The following is a 22,232-nucleotide window of genomic DNA, read 5'->3' as shown; positions in this document are numbered from 1 at the left end:
TTTTTTTTTTCTCATATTGCATTTTTGGATTTTTTTTTTTTTTTTTGGTCTTATTAGTTGTTCTTATATATTATGGTTTCTAATTTTGTGGTTTTGTAGGTTTTGGTTTGTGTGTGCATGTTTCTTGTGCTTTTTCTTTGATTTTTTTTGTTTGTTTGGTTTAGTTTGCTCTATTTGCTTGCTTGTTTTTTGGTTTGAGGGCAGGGTTTGGAGGCAGGGTTTGGAGGTTTTTGGATATTTTTGGTATTTTGTTGGTTTGTTTTTGTCTTAATTTGCTTTTTTGTAGTTGTTGTTTTGTTTTGGTTTTGGTTTTTTTGGGTTTTTTTGAGCATAAGAGAGAAAGACAGGTGAGGAAAGAGAAAACAAAGGCGTAGAGTTGGGAAAACCTGAGAGTGGTTTGGAACAAAAAAATTGTGACCAAAATGAATTATATGAAAAAAAGTTCATTTAAAAGAAAGAAAGAAGAAAGAAAATCCCCTGCTGGGCAGTGGTGGCACAGGTCTTTAATCCCAGGACTTGGGAGGCAGAGGCAGGTGGATTTCTGAGTTCAAAGCCAGCCTGGTCTAATGTCGAGAGTGGGATGCCTTACTATGAGTTTTTGGTCCAGAAAGCTCAAGAAGCCTCCACCACTCCCAACAATATAGGATATTAGTGTCACTTTAGGTTAATATATTAGTTACTTTCTTATTACTCTGATAAAGTGTCATGAGCAAGCTAATAATAGGGGGAAAAAAGCTTATTTGGACTTATAGTTTCAGATTAAGAGACTATTATGATGAAGCATTGCAGGTGGAACAGAAGCTGAGCAGTCATATCTTGAACAGCGAGCAGGAAACAGAGAAAGCAACCTAAGAGTAGGGCAAGATCTTAAGGCCCCTAAGCTCATTGCCTGTAACATACCTCCTCCAGAAAAGCCACGCCTCCTAACCCTCCACCCCCCAATCAGTGCCATCAAGTGGGAACCAAGTATTCAAATGCCAAAAACTATGAGAAATATTTCTCATCCAAACCAACAAGGCTGACTACCAGAAAAAAAAAAAAATGGGGAAACCTACTGCTAACACCACCACACCTCTTGTTAGTAGGACATAAAGTTATCCATTGTCTCATGTGACTGTGAATGCTGAAAGGTTCAACATTAACCCACTGGACAAGATTTACACAGCAGTGCAATAGTGGCATTGTGGTGGTGGGGTAACAGTTCTCTGAATGGATTTGAGGCCCACAGGTTGGTACATGGATGATTGGCATGGTAAGTGTTGTCAAACCTGTGATTTTTTTTTTTTTTTTTTTTTTTTTTTTTTTTTTTTTGCTAATTTGACATAGTGTCAAACTACTTTCTAAAATTTTATGTCTATACCCATAGACAAATGCTACTTTAAACCTTGATCAGAAAAGCTTCTCTCAGCAGGAAATGACGGGGAAGACAGAGGTTTATGGCTGTGAAGTCCTCATCCTACAACAGAATGTTTACATTCCCACTCCAAGATTCCAGCAACATTGTGAAAATGGTACAGAATCAATATAAGGGCTGATTATAAGGAGAATGGATCTGGCTAATTTTATGTCAACTTGGTATAAGCTAGAATCATAGGACAGGAGGGAACCCCAATTGTGAGACTTCATGAGACTGGGCTATAAGCAAGCCTGAAGAGAATTTTCTTAATTAGTGATTGAAGTGCAAGGCCCAGTCTGTCATAGGTGGGGCCCGCCCCCTAGACTGGTGATCCTAGGTTCCATAAGAAAGCAAGCTGAGCAGGCCCTGGGGAACACTCCAGTAAACAGCATCCCTCCAGGGCCTCTTAATTAGCTCCTACCTTCAGGTTTCTCCCATGTTTGAGTTCTTGTCCTGATTTCCTTTGAGGATGAAAAGTGATTTGGAAGTATAAACCTTTCCTCCCCAACTTGCTTTTTGATCATGGTGTTTTTTCATAGCAAGAAAGGTCCTTATTAAGACGGAATTCAAAATGCTATTTCCTTTGTATGACAAGTTGTAGCATGAACTTACAATGACCTTATTTGCAGTTGCCTGTTCTAGGGCCTGCATAAGACTAGGACTATCAATAGTCAATCATGTAAGGGAGATAAGTTACTCATGTATGCAGAAAGAAGAAGATTCATTATCTTTATTTCTGTACCTATTGGTAAGCCCAGCAAGCTCTAGTGGCTACTGCTAAAACAATGGTCATGTTTAAACTTTGAGTGAAAAATCCAAAGAGACAAAAAGTAAAAAAAGAGAAGAAGGCTGATAGGGGTGGGCAGAAGGGTAGGTATCCTCTTCATTTTCTAGAGTCATAATGTCCAGGCTACCACTGGCTCATGACCCATCCTTGTGGCCATGAGCCATGGTCAACCTGAACTACTTCCCCCAGATGCGCTATCAGCATTAGTAGGATTGTGCTGCATTTTTTGCTGACTCAGCCAACTGCTTTTCTTTACCCTTCTGGTGTCATCTTGATTATTTGACTTAGTAGGACTGGTAGTTTGAATGAGAATACCTCCGAAGGCTCATAGATTTCAATGCTTGGTTCCCCAGTTGGTGGAACTGTTTAAGGAGGAGGTCTGGCCTTGCATGAGGAGGTGTCTCATCAGGGGTGGACTTTAAGGTTTAAAAGGCTTTCCCTCTGCCTTGTACATGCAGTGTTCCCTCTGCCTTTTACATGCAGGTAAGGATGTAAGTGCCCAGTTACTGCTTCAGTGCCTGCCTGCCTGCCTGCCTGTCTGCCTGCCTGCCTGCCTGCCATGCTCTGCACCATGATGATTACAGACTCACCCTCTGAAACTGTCAGCCCCCAGGAAATACTTTCTTCTATAAGTTTCTTGGGTCATGGTGTCTCTTTATGGCAATAGAAAAGTAACTAAGATGAGATCGGGCGTGTTCAGGGTGGTGGATGACCCAGTGTGGGGGAATTCCAGGGTGGAGGAATGAGTGGGTGGGTGGGTGGGGGCACATCCTCATAGAATTAGGAAGAGAGGGAATGGGATGGGGGTTTCGGGGGGGGGGATGGGGATAAGGGATAACATCTGAAATGTAAATAAAATAGTCAATAAAAAACTGAAAAGTAACTAAGATACAAAGTGTGGGAAAAATTGTAATAATTGTTTTACAGGATGGTGGGAGAGCCACATTAGTTTTCAGGGTCTTTGTATGGCCGTAGATATTAATTTAATGCCATTGCACAAGGTCCACAAATATAAACTTCTACTTACTTGTTCCATAGTTCTTATCACCCTTGACATCAAAGACAGGAGCCATTTTTCTAGTATAGTACAGATCTACAGATCGTATATACATATTCTGAAGTAATACACCCTAAATATTCCCTTCACACTTGCTTTTAAGAAAGATACTATTGTGAGCCCTTCCTATAAAAGAACAAGGAAATAAGTTTAAACGAAAGGGTAAGGATACCATCAAGAGAGAAAAGATAGCACATTTGTTTGAAAAAAAAAAAAAAGGCTGCTTTTAGAGATATTAGCAGTAAAGAGGAAGGTAGGAGTAGGGTATGATTAAAGATATTAGAAAATAGAACCTCCAGTAAAATGGCACTTTTCATTAAGACTGACCTTCAAAGTTATGTTCTTTTGTTTTAAATATCCATGTTATTTTTTTTTTCTGATGTGGGTGTTTTGGTTGGTTCCTCTGTGTGTGTGTGTGTGTGTGTGTGTGTGTGTGTGTGTGTGTGTGTGTAAGCACCATGTGTGTTAAGGTGTCTATGGAAGTACAAAAGTGTCAGATCCCTTAGGGCTGAAATTACAGGCAATTGTGGGTACTGGAAAACCAAATTCAAGTCCTCTGAAACATCAGAGGGTGTTCTTAACCACTGAACTCCTCTCTGACACCTCTGTAAGTAACCTCTATACAGCAGAACTACTCAAATGGAGGGTACAAATAGTATGAGTACATTATCAGGTTTTATTTTGAGATTCAATGTGCTTTAGTTCTCAAGAGCATTTAATATATGATTGGTTTAATCTTTATAAGGTTTCTGCGTAATCACCAGTTGCAGACATCCTCCCTTTTGCCTAACTAGTATCCATTCTACTCACTATTTTGACACACAATGAACTGTCTGGTGATAACGTCCAATGATTTCTCCACTGACCATTTTTTAACTTCCTTGACTTACTTTTACTAATTCATCTCTTACCATCTTCACAATGACAACACGAAGTTGTTTATTACAATTTTTTTTCTCAAAATTAAGCAAGTTGCTACTTAAATTGCATCACCAATTGCCTGATATCAATTTAAAAATAAATGTAACTAATGAAGACAGATGTGCTATCCATTCCTCATAAAATAATGAAGCCAGGTATTATCATTTACCTCTCTTGCCACTTTATACACCAACTGGTGCAGAAGAGGAGTGCAATCGACTCGGAGAGTGTAATTACCTGAAGAATATTTCAACACAAAAGTAATATGTCAGCAACAAAATGAAATACATTTGTGTGTAATTGCAACTTCCTATTTCAAATATAATGTAACAGTTTTTAACTCAAAATGCTCCTGGGGAGTGAGGGAGGCTGCAGCGCATTGTTTAAACTGGTAACAAAATAGTTGACTCTGGTGGCTGAGGTTGTAGTTCCCACAGCCAGCAGCCAATTTTCCTTGTAGCAACATTTCTCAGGGGACAATGTCAAAAAAACCCATTAAGACTAGAGAACTCATTTTTCATTCTTTCATTCAAATCAGTAATTTAGATCAATATATTAGCCATGTATAGTCTAACAGCTTCAGGGCCCATAAACAAAACTGCACCGAAAATCTGGAGGTAAATACAATGGGTCAACTCAAAAGCATTTCCAATAAATAGGGAAAATAATATTTTAATTTTTAAGAACGTGTTTTATGAAGAAAATAATTTCTGTACAACATTTTCTGCAGAATATTTATTTTGAAATATTTCAGCCAAATTTCTCTAAGTCTTCCACAAGAAAAGTGTGGTGGATACTTTAAATAGCCTTCCAGGATAAGCAAATATAAACCAAGGACAGAGCAAGAAAACTAGGAGTCAGAGATCAGTTGTAAGTCCTAATGATTGATATGAATTATTTTTCCTATGGTAAAATTAAAAACTAAGTTGTTACTGAATAGTCTTGTCTAAACAAAAGATTTGAGATATATTAAGTTTAAATTTATATACTTTAAAAAAAAAAAAAAAAAAAAAAAAAAAAACCTTTCCAGGCACTCTGGTGCACTCCTATAATCCTAGTGTTTAGGAGATAGAAGTGGGATGATAGGGCATTCAAGGTCACGGCCTTCAACAGGTGAGACCATCTATGAGACTCTGGTCTCAAGACAGAACAAAAGAAGACCAAAGAAACAAAAGTATACTAACTAGAAATGAATTACTGAAAACGGAACTTACTTTTTAAACACTGTATTTGACAATAAAAGTGGATGTACCTTCTATAGCTGAATCTGAGTTGATGTAGGCAATGCTTCTCTCCTGTAGGATCTTTGCATTCTCCTGCAGTTGAAGCAAAGTTGTTAATTCACAGTACACTATGAACATATAAATGACAACAATCTCCTGGAGAAATGTCCTACTGATGTTTATAAGTCAAATACAGTATCTCCTCGAAACCACAAGTTCAAAGAAAAATTGAATAACTGCTTAATTGATGATAGCAATAAAATTAAAACAAAAATGAGAATATTATGAAGCCATGTACTAAAAGCAAAAAGCCCAACAAAAATATTGTCAGGTGTAATTCCTTGATTCTCTGTATTAGAATATGCTAAAATTAGGGTCTAAGATTTGGCAGCTCTACCTAAAATCTGCTGAATTTGAATTGCTAGAAGTGAGGGCTGAAATCTGTTTTCTAATGGATGTCCCTAGAGATTGATCCTTAAATCTACTGAAGTTTGAGATCCACTAAGTGGATTTCTAAGTATAGTATAAGGGTGAAAAATGTAAAAATCTATTTATATATTTTTATAAAAATCTGTAGAAAAGCAAAAGAATAAAATAGAAAGTAAAATGCCCGTTCTATGTGCTCAGGTCCTGCTCTGAACAACCAGCGCCTGCACTCATCTTTCTCATCTTCTTCTTGCCTGTGAATATAATATCATCCATTGCTTCATAGAGCTGCCATTGCTGCTTTCCTACCTTGATTGACTGACTGTACCTTGGAACTATGAGCAGAATAAACCATTTCTACCTAGAGTTGTTTTTCTCAGGCAAAGTGTCCCAACAACAAGTAATTAATAGAGTTGCCTTGATTATAATCAAAGTTTCTATTATAGCATTTGCAGGGTCTCACTGTATACCTGTGGTTGCACTGTAATGCATATAAACTTGGCTGGCCTCAAATTTAGAGACCTTCTTGCCTCTGCTGCCTGAGTGCAGGAACTAAGGTGAGCACCACCATACATAACTTCATCCATGTTCTTAAACAAGTTAAGTATGCTGTTGAATATAAAAACCTGTCTTGCGAGAAAGAATGTTGTAATGATTTCTAAACCAATATGTTTACCAATGCAAATTTACTATCATAAATCTTAATTTCTTTGATTATTATTTTAAATTTCAGAAATCAAAGGAACAAACATTTATATACATATATATTACAAGTAATCACACATTCTAAAAAAATTACCATGATCAATAATATTTGATCACTCTAAATTAATGTTCTACTGTTCTATTTATAATACTAGTATCAAAATTAAACTTTACAATGTGTACAGAATTAACAAAGTTAAGTAATATCAAATAAGTACTAACTATATGCAATTTTGTTTCATATTATTAGTTTCCAGTAATGTAAGAAAAAGGGAGTCAGGAGAAAGGCATTTTTAAAACTATTCACAAATATGCATACTTTACTTTAGAACACATGAATAAAATTTATACTTATATGTGATAAACAGATGATAGAAAAAGAAAATGTCACAAACCATACCTAACTTTATGATAATGTATGTGCTCACTTTAGACACTTTAGTAAAAACTTAGATATTACCAACAAAGGAGAACTGGGGATGAGAAAGAAGGTGCCTAGGAGAGGCTCTTTAAGAGTTAAGAGCCAGTAAGAAATAAAAAAAGACAACAGTGTGAAATACTACATTAAGCTACTCTATTAAAGTGATTTAATTTACAGTATTATCATTTTATAATTAACAATCAGAGCATATAACTGTTATGAAAAGCAAGACTAACAGCTTGCAAATTCACATTATTTTATGAGTTTACTGATTTTATTTTCACAACACAACTACATAGAAACATTTAATGAATAGTGTTAACTTAAAAAATGACTTTGCTTTGCTAAATAAACATGGCAGTAAAAAAAATTCTATGTATTTGTGAATTTAACTTGAGTCATTCCCTATTAGGTAAGAGAATATAATATATATATATATATATATTATAATATATATAATATATATATATATATATGTATATATATATTATATATATATATATAATATATATATATATGTATGTATATATATATATATATATACATATGCCTTCCATGCTACTTACTTCAGCCCATTCAGTTGAACCCAGCAGCCCAAACTCTTCTGCATCCCAGCTGGCAAAAATGATAGTTCTCCTAGGTCTCCAGCCTGAAATCATGTTAGTGTACTTGGTTAGCTATGGATACTTACAGCTATAGGAATATAAGCAAGTCTCGTTCAATTACCAGTAACCAGAGAATTGTTAGTTACCTCCATTCACCAGTTTCCCAAAACTTTGTGCAATCTCTTGCAAAACTGCTGTCCCAGTGGTAGGGTCAATCCCTCCAAACACCCAGGAGTCACGGTGACCTCCAAGAATGACATACCTATCTGGACAAGAATGTGTTCCAGAGAGCTTCAACTAGCACACATTACAGGCATTCATGGCTTGTGTATTTAATTAAACTTTTCCTGAATGAGTTTCCTCCATAGAAGACAACCAACAATGTAAAGTAATATATTTTACAATGGTAACATCCTTCCCCTGAATTTCAGTTTCAAATACCCAAAAAAGTATGTTATTAATAGAATTTCATGTTTTCTTAATGTTTTTAAAGAAAATGTTTTTTTAAAATTTTAATGACTCACCAGGCTCTGTAGACCCTCTGATAGTTCCAATTACATTGTAAATTCTTGTGATTTTGTTAATGTTATTAACATGCATTCTAACTTTCCTAGAAGTTTGAAAACAATAAATTAGTTCATATGGAGCATTGTATTTAGTTTTATTTAACATTTCATGGAAAAATCCCCAAACTACAGAAAACTTTTTTTTAATTGGATATTTTATTTACACTTCAGATGCCATCCCCTTTCCCCATCCCCCCCCCCTTAGAAGACCCCTACCCCATGGCCTCTTTTCCTTTTTGCATTTATACACTTTTTAAAAATGTTAATCAAAGGCTTTATAAGTTTGGTAATACTCAATCAGAGGTGTAACCCAATACCCAACCTAAATATATCAACTATCTTTGACTGGTGGAGACACTCGAACATCTGCTTCCCTGTCTCCCCCCTCTTTCTCTCTCTTTCCCTCTCTCTCATCACCTAGCTTCTCCTCTCCTTCTTCTCCTCCTCTCGTTACTCCTTCTCTTCCTCTTAGTACTCCTCCCACCTTAGCTCCCCTACATATCACCCTTCCTGTTTAAAAAAAAAAAAAAAAAACTTTTCTCTCAAAATATAATTAGAGCATAATTATGCCAACTTGTACCAGTGAGGTACAAGATAGTCCTAATACCCAGTCCATCATTTTGTTGACTAACCAGAATCTCTGTCATCTAGCCTAACTAAAACACTTAGTTATGAACCTGGCTTTTTCCTTGGCTTTAGAATGAACGTCAGCTGAAAACCATCCTCTCAAATCTTTTCTCTCAAGGTAAATAGCCAGGATTGGCTATGAGACTATAAGTTTTTAACCCAGTCAGAAATCCAGAATAAATGAGTTAACTAAAATTGTGGGAAGCACAAATCATAGCTTCTAAAACTTAGCAAATTTATAGAGACCGCTGAACACCTGGATAGTCCCTATACTACTGAACGTTCTTCTGTTCTTCCACCTACAGACAACTTTTTAACAAGACATTGAATGCATATCTCTGCCACCTTAATAATTGGATTATTTGAAACACTTACAAAGGATTATTACAATTTTTTTCTATGGATTTAGGCATGTACCTGAAAGCCAACCTTTAAAAACAATATTTTATATTTTTCTTCATGGCTTTATTACTGATTTTTACTTCTAACTCAAAATATTCTATCAAATGCCTTAAAGTTTATTTTTAACTTTATACTCTCACTATACAAAAGTGACAGTGTGTTATGCAATGACTAAAAAGATAAATCTATTGTTTGAATATATATTTGTATAAATCCCTGCACAGAACAGTGTTGTTTAAGTCAATAATAAATCATATATGTGATGGTGTACCTAAGATTACAAAGAAACTAAAAGCACTATTGACACTGAGGCTGCTATGATATTCTAATATAATGAATTATTTATATACTTGTGATGATACTAATATAAACATTGTATTGACAGTCATTAGTATAGAACAATGCAGTTATGTACAATGCATTGTGTACTTTCATTGTTAACTTAAAATGTATTCCTACTGACTAAAAAAGAGTTTCCTCATCCCAGGAACTATGACACATCCAGGATCACAGGTGAGGCCACAACATCTGCCACAACAACCAGCATAACTGGGACTCCCTGGATCCAAGGATGCAGGAACCCCTGCCCAACGACAAGCAAGGGTTCCTCCTGGTTTGAATGGTTTGCACCTGTGCCCAGAGCAGACCCGAGGCACTGCCTCCACACCCACTCCTACAAAACTTAGAGGATGCTTGACTTCCAGGTGCTCTAACACACCCAGGATCGCAGTTGAAGCCACAACATCTGCCCCATCACCAGGCATAACTGGGACTCCTGGGATTCAAGAATGCAGAAACCCCTGCCCATCTAGAGGCATGAGTTCCTTCTGGTTTGAACCTGTGCCCAGAGCAGACCAGGGTGCTGGCTTCTCATCCGCTCTGATAACACCTAGAAAAAGCTTAACTCCCAAATGCTCTGACATAATGGGGTCTCAGATGCTCAGACACACTAGGATCTCAGGATCCCAGAGGCAGCTTGACTACCAAGAGCTCTGTCACACCCAGGATCTCAGGATCACAGGATCCCAGAATCACAGGATCACAGAGACAGCTGGACTCTGAAGACTCTGGTTCTGACACAACAAGGCTCACAGCAGGGACAGATTCTAGTCAGAGACAGCAAGGGCAGTTAGCAATAGAGATAACCAGATGGCAAGGGACAAGCGCAAGACCATAAGCAAGAGAAACCGATGCTACTTGACAACATTAGAACCCAGTTTTCCCAACACAGTAAGCCCTGGAAACCCTGACACACCGGAAAAGCAAGATTCAGATCTAAAATCCCATTTCATGAATATGATAGAAGAAGTTTAGAAGTACATAAATAACACCCTTAAAGAAATACAGGAGAACACGAGTAAAGGAGTAGATGCCCTTGTAGAGGAAACAAATAAACCTCTTAAAGAAATACAGGAAAACACAGATAAAGGAATTGAACAGCACTGTCCAGGATCTAAAAATGAAAATAGAAACATTTAAAAAAGCACAAAGGGATACAACCCTGGAGATGGAGAACCTGGGAAAGAGATCAGGAGTCACAAATGCAAGTGTCAGAATAGAAGAGATAGAAGAGAGAATCTCAGACATAGAATATACCCTAGAAGACACTGACACAACAGTCAAAGAAAATATAAAAAGCAAAAAGCTCCTAACTCAAAACATTCAAGAAATCTAAGGCATCATGAAAAAACTGAACCTAAGAATAACAGGTATAGAAGAGAGTGAAGAGTCCCAACTCAAAGGGTCAGCAAACATCTTCAACAAAATGATAGAAGAAACTTTCCTAACCTAAAGAAAAAGATTCCCATAAACATACAGGAAGCCTATAGAACACCAAATGGATGGGACCAGAAAAGAAATTTCTCCCATCATATAATAACTAAAACATCAAATGCATAAAATAAGGAAAGAATATTGAGATCAGTAAAGAAAAAAGGTCAAGTAACATATAAACAGAGACCCATCAGAATTACACCAGACGTCTCAACAAGAAACTTTAAAAGCCAGAAGATCTTGGGCAGATGTCATACAGACCCTAAGAGAACAAAAATGCCAGCGCAGGCTACTATATTCAGCAAAACTCTCAATTACCATAATGGGAGAAACTGAAATATTCCCTGACAAATTCAAATTTAAATAATATCTTTTCACCAATCCAGCACTACAAAGGATAATAGAAGGAAAACTTCAATACAAGGAGGGTAGCTACACTGAAGAAAATGCAAGAAACTAATCTTCTCACAACAAATCCAAAAGAAGAGAACCACACAAGCATAATTTCATCTCTAAAAACAAAAACAACAGGAAGCAACAAGTATTGGTCTTTAATATACCTGAATATCAATAGATGCAATTCCCCAGTAAAAAGACATAGACTAACGGGCTGGATACATAAACACAACCCAGAACTTTGCTGCATACAGGAAACACACCTAAGTGACAACAACAGACATTACCTCAAAATAAAAGGCTAGAAAAAAAAATTTCCAGGCAAATGATCCCAAAAAACAAACTGGAGTAGTAATTCTAGTATCCAGTAAAATAGACTTTCAACAAAAAGATATCAAAAAAAGATGGGGAAGTACACTATGTACTCATCAAAGAAAAAATACACTAAGAGGAACTTTCAATTCTGAACATCTATGCCCCAAATGCAAGGAAACACACATTTGTAAAAAGAAACATTACTGAAGCTCAAAGCACATATTGAACCTCACACAATAATTGTAGGAGACTTCAACACCCCACTCTCGCCATTGGAAACAGAACCTAAACAGAGACACAGTGAAACTAACAGAAGTTATGAACCAAATAGACTTAACAAATATATACAGAACATTTCATCCTAAAACAAAAGAATATACCTTCTCAGCACCTCATGGCACCTCCTCCAAAACTGACCATATAATCAGACACAAAACAAGCCTCAACCAATATAAGAAGATTGAAATAATCCCATGCACCCTATCAGATCACAATGGACTGAGGCTGGTCTTCAACAGTAACGAAAACAACAGGAGGCACACATACACATGGAAGTTGAACAACTATCTACTCAATGATAACTTGGTCAGGGAAAAAAATAAAGAAAGAAATTAAAGACTTTTTAGAATTTAATAAAAATGAAGGTACACCATACTGAAACTTATGAGTCAATAAAAACAGTACTAAGAGGAAAACTCTTAGCTCTGAGTGCTTTCATAAAGAACTTGGAGATAGCATATACTAGCAGCTTAACAGCACATCTGAATGCTCTAGAACCAAAAGAAGCAAAGATACCCAAGAAGAGTAGGTGGAAAGAAATAATTAAACTCAGGGCTGAAATCAACCAAGCAGAAACAAAGAGAAGTATACAAAGAATCAACAAAACTGGGAGCTGGTTCTTTGAGAAAATCAACAAGATAGATGAAACTTTTGCCAGACTAACCAGAGGATACAGAGACAAGTATCCAAATTAACAAAATTAGAAATGAAAATGGAGACATAACAACAGAAACTAAAGCAGTTCAAAAAGTTATCAGATCCTACTATAAAAGCCTATACTCAACAAAACTGAAATGTCTAGATGAAATGGATGATTTTTTAGGCAGATACCAGGTACCAAAGTTAAATCAGGATCAGACAAACCAAGAATTCTACCAGAGATTCAAAGACCTAACAGTAATACTTTTCAAACTATTCCACAGAGTAGAAGCAGAAGGAACACTACCCAATATATTTTATGAAGCCACAGTTACTCGGATACTAAACCGCACAAAGACCAAAGAAAGAGAACTTCAGGCCAGTTTCCATCATGAATATTGATGCAAAAATAATCAATAAAATTCTTCCAAATGGAAATCCAAGAACACATGCAAAAGATCATTCATCAAGAGCAAGTTAGCGGGCTGGAGAGATGGCTCAGTGGTTAAGAGCACTGACTGCTCTTCCAGAGGTCCTGAGTTCAATTCCCAGCAACCACATGGTGGCTCACAACCATCTGTAATGAGATCGGATGCTCTCTTTGGTGTGACTGAGAGAGTGACAGTGTATTCATATACATAAAATAAATTAAAATATCTTTAAAAAAAAAAGAGCAAGTAAGCTTCATCCCCGTGATGCAGGAATAAACCAATATACAGAAATACATCAACATAATCCACCATATAAACAAACTCAAAGGAAAAAAAAAAACCCTACATGATCATCTCATTAGATGTTGAAAACTCTTTGACAAATACAACACCCCTTCATGTTAAAAGTATTGGAGAGATCAGGAATTCAATGTCCATACATAAATATAATAAAATAATATATAGCAAACCAATAGCCAACATCAAACTAGATGTAGAGAAAATTAAAGCAAATTAAAATTAAAGAAAATTACTCAGAGGGAGAAGAAAATAACTTTGAGAAGTAGAGAGAGAGAAGGATCTAGGACAGAGAAAGGAGGGGAAGGGAAAAAGGGAAGGGTGGCTCAGATACTGGAGGAGATTGAGGAGAAGTACAGAGGGTCAGGAATTTGTAAGGAGGAGAGTAGCAGTGGGGGAGAGGAACCTGGAGTTAGCCACTAGAAAGTCCCAGATGCCAGGGACCTAAGAGTTTCCCAGAACCCAACAGGGAGGTCATTAGCCAAAATACCCAACAAAGGGGTGATAGAACTTGTAGAGACCATATCTAATCAATAGGCATGGCCCCTGGTTGAGGGATGGGGCCACCTACCCATTTCAAAAATTTTAATACAGAATTCCTCCTGTCAAAAAGAAATGCAGGGACAAAGAGTGAAGCAGAGACTGAAGGAAAGATCATCCAGAGACTGCCCCACCTAGGGATCCAATCCATCTACAGACACAAACCCAGACATTGTTGTTTGTTGAGAAGAGCCTGGTACAACTGTCCCCTGACAGAGCCTGACAATAACAGATGTGCATGCAAACAGACAACCATTGGACTGAATGTGGGGACTCCAATGGAGAAGTTAGGGCAAGGACTGAAGGAGCTAAAGAAGTTTGCAACCCCATAGGAAGAACAACAATATCAACCAACCAGAACTTCCCCTCCCCCCAAAGCTCTCAGGGACTAAACCACCAATCCAAGAATACACATGGGGGTGACCTATGACTCCAGCTGGATATGTAGCAGAGGATTGCCTTCTCAGGCATCACTGGGAGTGGAGCCCCTTGGTCCTGTGGAGGCTTGATGACCCAGGGTAGGGGAATGCTAGCACTGAGGCAGGAGTGGATGGGTGGGTGGCAGAGCATCCTCAAAGAGGCAGGGGAGAGGGGAGGGGTTAGAGGGTTTATGGAGGGGAAAGTGGGAAGGGGGATAAAATTTGAAATGTAAATAAAATAACCAATTTTAAAAAAGAAAAAAAGGAGTTTCCTTTAACACAATAATCATGTTAAATCAACAGTAGCCTCATTCTTTTTGTTTAAAGCATCTCAGAATGGCATCAAGAAGTCACACTCAGTGACTGATCAAATCATTTATGTGTATATAAGTACACTCTGATGTTCAAATAACACATTTCTCAAAATATATTTCCCTGTTAAAGTGGCATGTGGTTCTATTTGCAGTAATATTTGCTGTTCAGTAACTTTCTTCATGACTGGGAAAGTGGTTTATAAATATATTACTTAAAATTGACCTTAGCACTATTTGAAGAATATGATAAACTCTATTGCTAAATAAGAATTTGAAGAGTTGTATTATGTGAACAATTACATAGTGAAACTTCCATGGGCCATCCATTTGATTTTGATTTATGCTGGACTTTAATATTCATTCAAGGGTATAAGCAATTTTAAGGCCAGGGTAAAATCAGGCAAACCTAACCAGATGTCCTCCATCCCAAACACCAAACACATACTACATCCCAGAATGACAGGTATAAATATTGAGCTGTTTTTTCCCACAGGAACAGAAAAACAAGTTGTTGTTGATTGTAGATATAGAGAGAGCTATAATTTGTTATCTGTGCTTAATTAATAGAAGGAAGGATTCATCTGCCAATTCTGCAAAATTTGAATTACAGATTCTCCTAAAATTTTTCTAAATGCATAATTAATCCTAATCATAATTAATACATAATTCAAATAAAATTTTCATATATATATATCCTTAAACATTCCAACTCCTGGCTCTTTTATTAAATAATTAGTCTAATGAAATACAGAATAAATTCTCATTTCATACCTGTCTAACAGTTATCTCTTTAAATTATCCTTTATCAATTTTGGAAGTCCATCTGTATGTGCCATAGCTTCATCTTGAAGAAGCAGTACAGGCAATTAAAAATCCATATTTTATGTATCTGTATGTCTAGCTTAAATTTTGCTTTGATGATTTTGTGTTCAATTGTAATTTCATTTTTCTTAGGAAAGATAAAATTATTCTTCATTAATGAGGAACTGCTTTTATGTCTTGTTATTTGATTGTATCTCTAAATGGACAAATAAATTATCAAGTCTCTGTGAGGTGAAAGAAAAGAAAGACTTTGTAAGGGTTTTGGTTTTTTTTTGTTGTTGTTGTTGTTGTTGTTTCTATCTATTTTAAACTCAAATAATAATGATCAACAAGAACAGTGTCAGATAACCAGATTCTAGACTTGGTATTTCTTATGCTTTTCTGTTTATTTGTTTATATGTATAATATCTATTATATATATAATAATATTGTGTGTGTCTGTGTGCGTGTGCGTGTGTGCGTGTGTGTGTGCGTGTGTGTGCGTGTGTGTGTGTGTGTGTGTGTGTGTGTGTGTGTGTGTAGGGAGGGGCCAAAGAAAACAGAAGAGAAAAGAGGGAGTTGGATCTTCTAAAGTTGGAGTTATAGCCATCTGTGTGCCAACATAAGTACTGGGAACAAAACAGCAGCCCTCTATAAGAGCTGCAAGAGCTCTAATTGACAAGTGATCTCTCCAGACCCCTAAGTAAACTCAGAAATTATGGATGGATTTCATCCATGTTTCTCTGTTTCTTTATTTAAATTTTTTAAATGCCTTTATTTTGTACAACTATGTTATCTTTCCCTCACTCTATAGAATAGTACACTTTATAATTTATAACTGCTGATTGAATTATGATATCTAGTCTCTAAGTAATTCAAATTCTAAATTCTTATAAAAATAAGAAAACTGAACTTTCACTTTAAATTTTCTGAAACAAACCAATCTGAACAATAAAAAATATATTATGAGCATCAAAGATCAAATAGTCAAGTAAATTATTAGCATTAACATTGCCATTTCCCAAATCTTTCAGGTAAATCAAACTTTGTTCCATGGCCTGTGTTTCCACAACTACACGCTCTGTCTGCTTTTACTCAGCCCAACAGGCATATATGTTCACTCTTCCACAACATCCCCATGTTAAAACACTTCAAATTTTGGCTAGATAACTTTAATCTTAGCACTTGGAAGGCAGATACAGGAAGATCGATCTATCAGATCAAGGTCAACCTAGTCTGCAGAACAAGATCTAGAATATCCAGGATTACACAGAGTCTTTCAACCCTCTCAAAAAAAAAAAAAAGGAAAAGAAAAAATAATAATTACAATGATACATCTATTGAGAATTGTTGTATCACATGGCTTCCTCATTTTAACTTATTTATGCCATGAGGTAAAGAATAAACAATAAATAATTCTTTTTCTTGTGATCCTTTACTGTCTCTGAATTTACCCATCATAAAAGTTATTAGCTAAATTTATTTAAACATTAAGTAAAAAAAAAATGGAAGTAAAAAAACTGCTCAAGATGTTATAAGACTAAACTCATAGTAATATTTCATCTCATGATGTCATCTCTGAAGAATTCAATAGTTTGTGCTGTAAGTCCTTCTGTGTTGATAAAAAATAATCTGCTGCTCACTAGTGACAAGGAAAAAAGAAGAAGGTATACTTTATCTGGCAGAACATTATCTTGATTGTTTTCTGTTAAAACAAAACTGTTTTAGGCTATGAAACAATCACACAATTACCTGGAATATTCACTTCCTGTAAAGCCAGGCCCGATATTGTAACTAACATTTAGACTTCCCTTCCAGCTTTTGTCTGGTGGAGCAGTTCCTCCCAAGTTGCTGTCAAAAGTGCATGAAACAACAAAAAGATTGATTTTGAAGAAATAATGAGATTGGTAGTGATAATGTGTATGTAGAAACTCTTTATAAAAAGATTCCTCATGGAGATTTCATTCTGGAAAGAGTCATAGCCTAGACAAATAAGTAATATGCAATATGTTAGTTACAAAGCTGAAGAGGAAAAAAAATAAAATCCAAAGTGTAGAAGGATAGCAACAGCCTTGTCACACTTGATATACCTTGAGAAGCCAAGAGTTGAAGACATCCAAAAGAAGGAACCATCATGACTGTGATAAGAAGCACCGAATTTTTAAAGAAACTGCTGACTACATAGAAAGCACCTATTAAAAATAATGAAGTTATTCAGGTAGAGTATTTAGGAAATAGAAGTTGGGAAATAGGCAATGAAATACAGATAACACTACCAGCAAATACTAAGTCACTGCTTACTGTAGTGTAGACACTTCTCTCTGCTGTGATTCAGGGTGAGAGCACCATTCTCATTTTACAGGTAAAAATATGAAATCAGACCATGAGAAAGTAACTCGTACAAGATCACACATTTAGTGACCAGCATGATTGTGTATTTAAACCACAGAAAAACAACTAACAAACATTTAAGGACATTACAGTATTCAATGGTTTTCAAACAGTTAAAACAGTGATTTTAATCATTGGACAGAGTTTCATATTTGAGAATAGCATCTAAGCAGAGAATTTTTTACTATTATTTTTCTTATTAGTTAAACTGTTCTTCTCATGAAAATGGTGTTCCTTCTCCAAGATTTATTTTTGATAGATAGTTACTTTTAACATAACTGACTTATAGAGCAGGCATAGACATCTTAGCACAAGATACTTTCATATTCAGCTAAAAGACTATACCGTAATAGTCTTTCTGCATCATTATATCCAATCGGATGTACGGGTATGTTTGGTATCCCCACTCCTTCTTCAACAGGAAGTCTGAAGGTGTATTCTGCAAAAATCAATAATATAAGTGAAAACTATTAGAGGATATGAGTGAGGGCAAGAGTATGCAAGAAATTCTTATATTATTATTATTACAGATTTCTTATATGTTTAAAAGTAAAATTAAAGGTTGCCAAAAAAAATCAAACTTGTATTTAAATTGGCCTAGTTGAGTCAGCAGTGAAAACACAAGACATTTACATTTTAAAGTATCATGGAAATTATAGACTTTTAAACTAAATACTTATTTTTTGATTTTGTAATTATATTTATGTACAGAAAACCCAAGTGTACATTTTTAACCCAATTTAGTGGCGAGTTCTTTAGCCTTTGGCTTTTCCAGCTTGGCAATGTGAGCCACAGACTTAGGACCCAGGACGTTGCCTCCCCAGTGGCGGCGGATCTCATCATATCTGTCATTATAATTGGTCCTAATCGCTTCTACCAGCTTAGCCAGAGCACCCTTGTCTTCCAAGTTAACCTGTGTGAAGGCAACAGTGGTGCATGTCTTCCTGTGGACCAGGCGCCCCAGCCTGGCCTTTCCCTTGATGATGCAGTAAGGCACCCCCACAGGGAAGGCAGAAAAACCACCAGCTCAATGGGGTCTACATCATGGGCAATCAGCACCAGCTGAGCCTTCTTATTCTCCACCAAGGTGGTGACTGTATTGACTCCTGCTCAGAGGATAGGTGGTCTCTTAGTTGGGACATCCTCTTTGCCAGCAGCTTTCTTCTCAGCACGGGCCAGTAGCTTTTGCTTCTTCTCTTGCTTTGTCTGTGGCCTGTACTTGTGGGCAAGCTTAAGCAGCTGAATAGCTGTTTGCCTGTCCAGGGCCTGGGTGAACTGGTTAATGGCAGGAGGTACTTTGAGCCCCTTATAGAGGATGGCTCTTTGCCGCTGCAGCCTGATGTATTGGGGCCATTTAACTAAGCGTGTTAGATCTCTTTTGGACTGGATGTCCTGCCCAATGCCAAAGTTCTTGGGCCTTTCCTTGAACAAAGGATTGACCACCTTTTTGGCCTCCTGTTTCTTGACAACGGCGGGTGGCCAGGGCCACCTTCTTCCCCTCGGCCTTCTTTCCTTTGGGCATCTTGTTCGGCTGGAGGAGAGAGCTAAACTAAACAATTTAAATAATTATCTTAAGCTTTCTAAGATTATTTTCTTTCCTCAGAAGACATTGTGAATTATTATTATAGAAACTCCAGTAAACTGTATGCTTGGAAAAAGTGTCCACATATAACAGGAAAAAAAAATTGTGAGATTTTGAGAAATAATTACATTTATTCAAATAATAAGACAATATTTTTCTTCAGAGGAAGATTAGGATATGCTGTCAGAGTGATCCCTTTAGGCCTAGCTATCAAGCAAGATGGACTAGCAAGGAAAACTTCATTCTCAGATCTGAAACAATTTAAAATTAACAAATATATAAAAAACAGTTCTCCAAGTTTTTCTTATTATTTAACTATTTTTATAATTGGTTCTTGAAACATAAAGCATAACAATGAAATTATACAAAGAAATCAGCAAGTATATACTATCTTAATTGAGCAGACACTCAGAATAGCATATCTCAATGCAGAATTTACTGTATGATCAGGTGTGTGGCAGCGGGACAGGACAACATATATTCAAAAGACAACATTGTGGACAATAAAACATGTTCCATTAAATGTAAAAATTATACAAAGTACATTGCTTGACTATAGTGGAATTAAAAATCAACATTGAAAAACACCTCCAAAAACAAACAATTTGATTCCCTGCTAGCTGACAGAAAACCAGGGAGGCTGTCTGTGGACCTCTTATCTCCCTGTTCCAAACCTGCAGTCTCATCCCCAGCTCTGTAACAGAATACCTTTGGCAGCCCCCTGCAATATACACCCATCTCCTGTGGATCTCAGAGATCTTCCCTCTTTTAACCTTCCTCCCACCCATTCATTAATTTGTCTTAGGCTCCAATTCCAATAGACACCTCTGCTAACCCAAGGGACTCTCCTTCCAGGACAACAAGTAGGCTTAAGGGAGACCTACATCTATCCAGAAATCCACCTCGTACCCAGTCCATCATTCCTAGCCTTGTAGCTGGAAATATATTGCAGTCTCCCTTTCCACTCTGACTCCAGTCTAATGGAGCAAAAATACCCACCCTTAACACTCCTTTCCCCAGTTCACCCCCTTATCCCAGCATCCAATACCAGCAGGTATTCACTGAGAATACACCAGACTAGCAGAACAAGGAACGAGTCACCAACTGTAGCAGATAAGCCCAAGCTAACCCACACAAGCTATGCCTGCCTGAAAACTAGATGAGTTCCCTGCAAACTTTCTTTTCTTTCTCTGTTCCCCTAGATCCAACCCATAGTCTCAACTGCAGATCTGCAACAGAACATCTTTGGAAATATTACACATCCCCTTGCTCCCATCTCCCGTGGATCCCTAAGATCCCTAAGATCTTCCCCCTTCTAAGCTTGCTCCCCACACTGGTTCTTTACCAGTCATGAACTCTAGCAGGCTCCACCTGCTAACCCACAAGGCAACATCCTCCAAAAATCCAAGTAGGCTTTTTCAGACTTTCTCTCTGTATTCCTCAAGATCCAATACCCCAGTCTCATCTCCAGCTCTATAGCACAACACCCATAGCAGCCTTCCCTACTGCCACAGCCCCTTGCTAACATCTGTGAATCCTAACGGATGGTCCCTTTCTAACCTCCCTCCATTCCTTGTTTTTTTTTTTCCCCACCCCCCAAATCCAGCAGGTACTCCATGATAATCCATAAGTCGTGCTTGACAGAAAACCAGCTAGGCTGCCTGCAGGCCTTTTCTCCTTTCTCTAGTTCCCCTCCCAGTTCCAGTCCCCGAGTCTCATCCCCAGCTCTACATCAGAAAACTTTGGCAGCCTCTCCAACACATTCACCCATCTCCTATGCATCTCAAAGTTCTTCTCCCATCCCCAAAGGATCATAAGACCTTCTTTCCACAAACTAATCCCAGTAAGAGCCCTCTACACCAACAGGCATTTCCCATGAACACATTAGATGAACAGATCAGAAAAACAGATAACACACAGCACTCAGACTTTCTGAAGCTACAGAGAGGAAACATAAATCAACAAACAAAACCCCCATCCAACAAAGATCAATCCAGAAACCAGCACCTAGACCTATAATCATTCCAAATGCAGATGCCTAGATATCTGCCAGCCTAAGGACACAATAACAGCCAGGGCAATGTTCCCAGTGGAGCTCAGCTATTCTACCCCAGCCGTCCTTAAATATTCCAACATAGCTGAAACACACACACACACACACACACACACACACACACACAAAACAAACCTTGAAATACATTCCTTAAAGAAACCCAGGAAAACATAGTTGAAGGAATTGAATAAAACTGTTCAAGATCTGAAAATGGAATAGAATCTATAAAGGAAACAAACTGAGGGAATCTTGGAAATCAAAATTAAAGAATTTGAACTAGAACTATAGAGAAAAGCATCACTAACAGAATACAAGAGATGAAAGAGGAAATCTCAGGCATTGAAGAAACCATAGAAGAAATGGATACATTGGTCAAAAACCAAACCAAACCAAACAAAACAAACAAAAAAAACCCTGTTAAATAAAAAAAAATCTTAACACAAAATATCTAGAAAATCCTGGACACTATAAAAAAAAAAAAAAAAAAAAAGCCTAAGAATAATAGGAATACAGGAAGAAGAATCTCAACTCAAAGACATAGAAAATAGTTTCAACAAAATCATAAAAAAAAAGTTTTTTAATCTAAATAAGGACATGCCTATAAAGGTACAAGAGGCACACAGAACAACAAATAGATTGGCTGAGAAAAACAAAACAAACAAACTCATGTCTCACAACATAGTAATCAAGACAAGAAACCTACAGAACAAAGAAAGTATATTAAAAGTGACAAGGGAAAAGGATCAAGTAACATATAAAGGAAGAGCTACTAGAATTACATCTGATTTTTCAATGGAGACTCTAAGGCCAGAGTCAGGGACTGGAATGATGTACTACAGACATTAGGGGATCACAGATGCCAGCCC

General features: G+C 36.9%; 1 protein-coding gene across 1 annotated transcript in view; it reads right to left on the bottom strand.

Moving 5' to 3' along the window:
* The window catches only part of Naalad2 (N-acetylated alpha-linked acidic dipeptidase 2), a 60,940-nt gene that overhangs the window by 18,693 nt on the left and 20,015 nt on the right, over positions 1-22,232 (bottom strand). The window contains exons 9-15 of the mRNA XM_076925993.1: positions 18,077-18,170; positions 17,093-17,191; positions 8,066-8,151; positions 7,688-7,807; positions 7,503-7,585; positions 5,414-5,477; positions 4,331-4,398 (exon numbers count right to left, since the gene is read on the bottom strand). Coding sequence (XP_076782108.1) covers positions 4,331-4,398; positions 5,414-5,477; positions 7,503-7,585; positions 7,688-7,807; positions 8,066-8,151; positions 17,093-17,191; positions 18,077-18,170 — 614 coding nt within the window. The remainder of the gene's footprint in view (positions 1-4,330; positions 4,399-5,413; positions 5,478-7,502; positions 7,586-7,687; positions 7,808-8,065; positions 8,152-17,092; positions 17,192-18,076; positions 18,171-22,232) is intronic.

Source organism: Arvicanthis niloticus, chromosome 27, assembly GCF_011762505.2.
Source record: "Arvicanthis niloticus isolate mArvNil1 chromosome 27, mArvNil1.pat.X, whole genome shotgun sequence".
Taxonomy (NCBI): domain Eukaryota; kingdom Metazoa; phylum Chordata; class Mammalia; order Rodentia; family Muridae; genus Arvicanthis; species Arvicanthis niloticus.
The sequence above is the reverse complement of the archived record's forward strand: the minus strand, read 5'-3'. Positions and strand labels throughout refer to the sequence as shown.